Here is a 5,864-nt window from a genome sequence, read left to right on the forward strand (position 1 = left end):
CCGGCTATTTTTTGGTTGCAGCCGTCATTGTTGTTTGGCGGGTCTGGGCTGGGGATTCGAACCTGCCACCTTAGGTGTACATGGCTGGCCCCTTAGCCGGTTGAGCTATAGGCGCCGAGCCAGGAATTTTCTTGAGTTAATTTGTTGATAGTGTCTTCCCTTGGTTGTTTTTTATTTAAAACCTCTTTTTATTTGGAATTGGGCTGTTTGAAATGATCATCTTTTTCTTTTATCTTTTCTTCCTGGAACTGTCTGTTCCTAGAGTAGAAGTTCTTGTTGAAGATCACACTACCTGTAATTAGTGGAGATGGTTGTCGCACTCAGGGCTGGTAAAGGGTGTAATCTTTCTACTATGTAACAGTCCTTTCTATGAGTTGATTAACAGTTTAGTTGAAAATGACACTTTAAATTTTCTTAGCTTGGAGGTAGGAGAAGCACACTTTTCAGTTACTTTCTGTTTTACTTGTTTTCACTGCAGTGAAGTGGAAAGAAATCAATGAAAACTTTTTTTATAAGGCAAGGTCAGCTTGTACGTTTCAATCTAAAATCTAGGAATTCCCTTGTAAAAGTCATTGACATTGTTGTATTTTTATAACCATTTTTGATATCTGGTGAGCCCATGTCTATCTTTTTTCTTTTCAGTTAATAATGATAGTTTATTTCTCGATGATTTTTGAGTTCTACTCAAAAGGTTTCTGTAAGTTAGACTTATTTTTCAGGTAAAAGATGGACTAACTTGTTGTTATGTAGTACTCAGTTTGTGACTTTTTGGTCCTTAAATTTTAACAGTAGTTTTTTTTTTCTATATATAATAAGTATCTGTTGTTATATAGTTCCTTTTAACATTTTAATCCCAAAGGGTGTTTGGTTTTAGAGGAAGTGTATTCTTTCTAACTTGCAGATGCAGTAACTAAGACTTTGAGAGGGTTTGATTATTCAAGTTCATGAATAAAGAAAAGTTTTCATTCTTGACTGGTAGAACCTATTTCATGTCTCAATGACAAGGTAGTGACCCAATTCAGCATGTCATTACTTTGAGTTGACATTTCAAAATAGGGAAGGAAAAGTAATTCCTACCAAAAATAATTTCATATTTTCTTATTCATAGGCTAGTATGTTTAGATTAAGTCAGTGACATTCTAGGCCAGGCGTGGTAGCTCATGCCTGTAATTGTAGCACTCTGGGAGGCCAAGGCAGGTGGATTGCCTGAATTCAGGAGTTCAAGACTAGCCTAAACAAGTGTGGGACCCTCTCTCTACTAAAAATAGAAAAAGTAGCCAGACGTTTTGGCAGGCAACTGTAGTCCTAGCTACTTGGGAATCTGAGGCAACAGGCTCACTTGAGCCCAAGAGTTTGAGGTTGCTGTGAACTGTAATACCGTGGCACTCTACCCAGGGCAATAGAGTGAGACTCTGTTTCAAAAAAAAAAAAAAAAATAGATCAGTGACATTCTGGTATGTTTTATATAGTACACCTGAACAGGAGCAGCTAATGGTGGTGTGGCTAAGTTGGATGATAAAAGAAGAAGCCTATTTTGAGAGGTAAGATAACTTAATTTGTTTCAGTTAGTTGAGAAAGTTTTCTTAATTCTCTCTTTGGAATTTCATATTTTCTTTTTTGTTTCAACAGTACTTCAGGCGTCTCTGCTTCGTTTGGGGAGATGTTATTATTGGTGGCTATGTACTTTCACAGCAACCAACTGAGTGCTATCATTGACTTGGTTTGTTCCACTTTGGGAATGAAGGTAATTTTCTTTTCTTTCTAAAGGATGGTGTTTCTAATCTGGGCATTTTATTGTAGAATAAAGAAAATAGATTGTTTTTTATTTAAGTAATTTTAGTTGTATTATAGTTTGAAGTCTTAACAAACTTCAAAATATATTAAAATGCATTATAAAACATTTATTTACAAGAGTAATAGATATTCACTGCAGAGAGCTTGGAAAGCTCAGAAAATGGAAAAATATCTTATGATTCCATCATTCAGAGATACCTAGTATACTACTATTAACATTTTGGTGTCTATATTTTCTTTAGAATGATATGCTTTTTTTTTTGCAGTTTTTGGCCAGGGCTGGGTTTGAACCCGCCACCTCTGGCATATGGGGCCGGCGCCCTACTCCTTTGAGCCACAGGCGCCGCCCGATGTGCATAATTTTAATTTTAAAAAACATGGTCATGGCTCGGTGCCTGTGGCTCAAGCGGCTAAGGCGCCAGCCACATACACCTAAGGTGGCGGGTTCGAATCCCCAGCCCGGGCCTGCCAATCATGGGGACAACCAAACAACAATGATGGCTGCAACCAAAAAATGGCGGGGCGTTGTGGCGGGCGCCTGTAGTCCCAGCTACTTGGGAGGCAGAGGCAGGAGACTCGCTTGAGCCCAGGAGTTGGAGGTTGCTGTGAGCTGTGATGCCATGGCACTCTACCCAGGGGGATAGCTTGAGGCTCCATCTCAAAAAAAAAAAAAAAAAAAAAAAACATGGTCATGGCAGTGCCTATGGCTCAAAGCAGTAGGGCACCGGCCCCATATGCCAGAGGTGGCGGGTTCAAACCCAGCCCCCCGGCCAAAAACTGCAAAAAAAAAAAAAAACAAAAAAACCCAAAAAACCATAGTCATGTATAGGAATAGTTCCGCAGATCAGTAAATATTCTAATACAATATTATTATTTTTTTTAGACAGAGTCTCTGTTGCCCAGGCTAGAGTGCCATCACGTCATCATATCTCATAGCAACCTCAAACTCTTGGGGGTCAAGTGATCCTTTTGCCTTAGCTTCTTGAATAGCTGCGACTATAGGCAAGCACCACCATACCCAGATACTTTTTCTATTTTTAGAAGAGACAGATTCTTGCTTTTGCTGGTCTAGAACTCCTGTAGTCATGAGCCGCCTTGCCCAGCCCCCAGTCCATTTATTACATAATACATACCCTTCCAGCAAATTAAAATGCCAATATTAGTAATTAGTATTGGCCAGATGTGGTAGCTCACTTCTGTAATCCTAGCATTTTGGGAGGCCAAGGCAGGAAGATCACTTGAGGTTAGGAGTTCAAGACTAGGTTAAGCAGGGTGAGACCCTATCTCTACAAAAAATAGAAAAATCACCTGATCTTGTTGGCATGAGTCTATAGTTCCAGGTATTTGGGAGGATGAGGCAGAATTGCTTGAGCCCAGAAGTCTGAGGTTGCTGTAAGCTACGATGATGCCACTAAACTCTACCCCTGGTAACAGAGTGAGATCCTGTCTCAAAATAAAGATATTATTTACTGAATACTTTTTATGTTGGTTCTGTTTTTAAGGAAAAAAACACGTTAATGTTGGGTTTGAGAACCCACTTCTGAAACACAGTATAGTACTTGAACATTTGAACATTAATATTATATAACATAGAGTTTTAGATAATTTACCAGAGTTAATTATGTTTCATATATTATATTTTTACATGCTATTATGATTGTTTTGGTTGTTTTAGATTGTAATTAAGCCAAGCTCCTTGAGTAGGATGAAGACCATCTTCACACAGGAAATTTTTACTGAGCAGGTACTTCTTTTTATTCTTAGGTATTTATTTAACTTTCTTTAACAACTTCTCTTTGGGAAAAAACTTGTGTATCTCACCTTAAGAGAATAACATGGTCTTTTTTCATTCTTTTTCCATTTCTAATGATGAATTGTTTCATCTTTGAAACTTCTATGAAAAATAACCTATTTAAAATAAATTTTTTTTCTTTTTTGGAGACAGAGACTTATTTTATCACCCTCAGTAGGGTGCCATGGCATCATAGCTCATAGGAACCTCAAACTCTGGGCTCAAGTGAGTCCTTTGCCTCAGCCTCCTATGTAGCTGAGACTACAGGTGGCCACCACAATGTCTGGCTGTTTTTTCTTTTAGAGATGGGATCTTTCTCTTGTTAGGCTGGTCTCGAACTCCTGAGCTCAATCTACCCTCCTCAGCCTCCCAGAGAGCTAGGATTACAGGTGGGAGCCATTGCACTCTGCTTAAAATAAATTTTTAAAACTACTTGTATAAGAAAGCATATTTTAAATTTATATACTTTTGGACACTTTGAGTAGATACTTAGAGCATAGTCTTAGATATCAATGGTAGGGTATTCACAAGGGGTACTTATTTGGATTTGCCAGGAGAAAAAGATGTATTTAAACCTTTACACCGTTAGGTTCAGTTCTAAGTAGATTCTAAATTCCTTATTCTTTTATGTATATATTATTATTAGGCCTCAGCACTTTTGTTCATGGGTAAGCCCAAGGATATTTTATTTCTCACTGAGGAGTCTATTTTAAATTTTAATATTTATATTCTGAGATCCACATGTGAATTTAATTTAATTTTTTTTTTTTTTTTGAGACAGAGTCTCACTATGTTGCCCTTGGTAGAGTACCATGGTGTTACAGGTCACAGCAACCTCCAACTCTTGGGCTTAAGCAATTTTCTTGCCTCAGTCTCCCAAGTAGTTGGGACTATAGGTGCCCGCTACACCACCTAGCTATTTTTTGTTGCAGTTGTCATTGTTGTTTGGCTGGCCCGGGCTGGGTTCGAACCTGTCAGCCCTTGGTATATGTGGCTGGTGCCATAACACACTGTGCTATGGGCGCCGAGCTGTGAATTTAATCTTAAATTGACAAAATATATATGTCTTTAGAAATGAAATATTTGAGGAAATACTTACGAATCTATAATTGTTGTTTCTTTTTTTTTTTGGCCGGGGCTGGGTTTGAACCCGCCATCTCCGGCATATGGGTCCGGCGCCCTACTCCTTGAGCCACAGGCGCCTCCCTAATTGTTGCTTCTTTACTGGTAATTAATCTTTAATCCCTATACCAAAGTTTCCCTCTACCCCGCAACACACATATACACATATGGTCCTAAATACCAGTCATGTATAGGACATAGGAGCATCATAATTTTTTTTTTAATCTTTTAAATTAGAATCACTGGAAGACAACTTTAAGGAGGATTTTAAAAGAAAATTAGAGATCTATATATGCCATGTTGCGAATAAAAATTCCTATTTATATCTGTGTAATACTTTATAATTCACATAATGGTTTTCCAAAAAACATTTTTTTTTCCTCTCACTCTCAACAACCCTTTGAGGCAGGTAAGGTGGCATTGTCCCATTTTGTAATGTGAAAATAGATTCAGAAGATAAAGTGACTTCTTGGAAGGCATTGATCCCAGATTGTGTGATTCTAAGTTTTCTAATTTTTTACCTTATCATACCACCACATATATACATATGTTTTAAAATATAGTTGCTTCTATTCTATGTATTAATACTATTTTTTCCTCTTAGGTTGTCACAGCTCACGCAGTTCGAGTCCCTGTCACCAGCAACCTGAGTGCCAACATTACTGGGTTTTTGCCTATTCATTGTATTTACCAGCTTCTCAGGAGTCGTTCCTTTACCAAGCACAAAGTGTCAATAAAAGTAGGACCTTACATTTATATTTCAGAAAACATTAATGCTTTTTTTACAGTTCTGGTTTTAGTTTGTAGGTCTTTGCTGTGGGTTTTGTGTATAAAATGTGTTGTATTAAGCTAAATTTACTAGTCATTTATATAGTTACAGTAATTAGGAAGCTAATTCGTAATTTTTTTTTTTTTTTTTTTTTGCTAATTCAGATTTTTAGAATGAGGTAACTTATTAACAAAATGCATGATGTTAGTAATGCATTTAAATTCTCAAAAATAGCACATGCTACTTTATATATTTTAATTTAATTTTCATTTTATTTTATTTTAAGTTTATGTATTTTTCAAGATAGTCTCCCTCTTATCGCCATGGGTAGAGTGCCATGGCCTCAGCCTAGATCACAGCAACTTCTTTTTTTTTTTTTTTTTTTTT

At 37.1% G+C, this 5,864-nt stretch overlaps 1 protein-coding gene across 1 annotated transcript in view; it reads left to right on the forward strand.

Moving 5' to 3' along the window:
* INTS2 (integrator complex subunit 2) overlaps positions 1 to 5,864 on the forward strand; it is a 62,528-nt gene that overhangs the window by 22,519 nt on the left and 34,145 nt on the right. The window contains exons 9-12 of the mRNA XM_023516601.1: positions 1,470 to 1,541; positions 1,630 to 1,744; positions 3,470 to 3,538; positions 5,313 to 5,447. Of these exons, the coding sequence (XP_023372369.1) occupies positions 1,470 to 1,541; positions 1,630 to 1,744; positions 3,470 to 3,538; positions 5,313 to 5,447 (391 nt within the window). The remainder of the gene's footprint in view (positions 1 to 1,469; positions 1,542 to 1,629; positions 1,745 to 3,469; positions 3,539 to 5,312; positions 5,448 to 5,864) is intronic.

The sequence above is a fragment of the Otolemur garnettii genome, unplaced genomic scaffold (genome assembly GCF_000181295.1).
Source record: "Otolemur garnettii isolate 467f Iridium unplaced genomic scaffold, OtoGar3 scaffold00094, whole genome shotgun sequence".
NCBI lineage: Eukaryota > Metazoa > Chordata > Mammalia > Primates > Galagidae > Otolemur > Otolemur garnettii.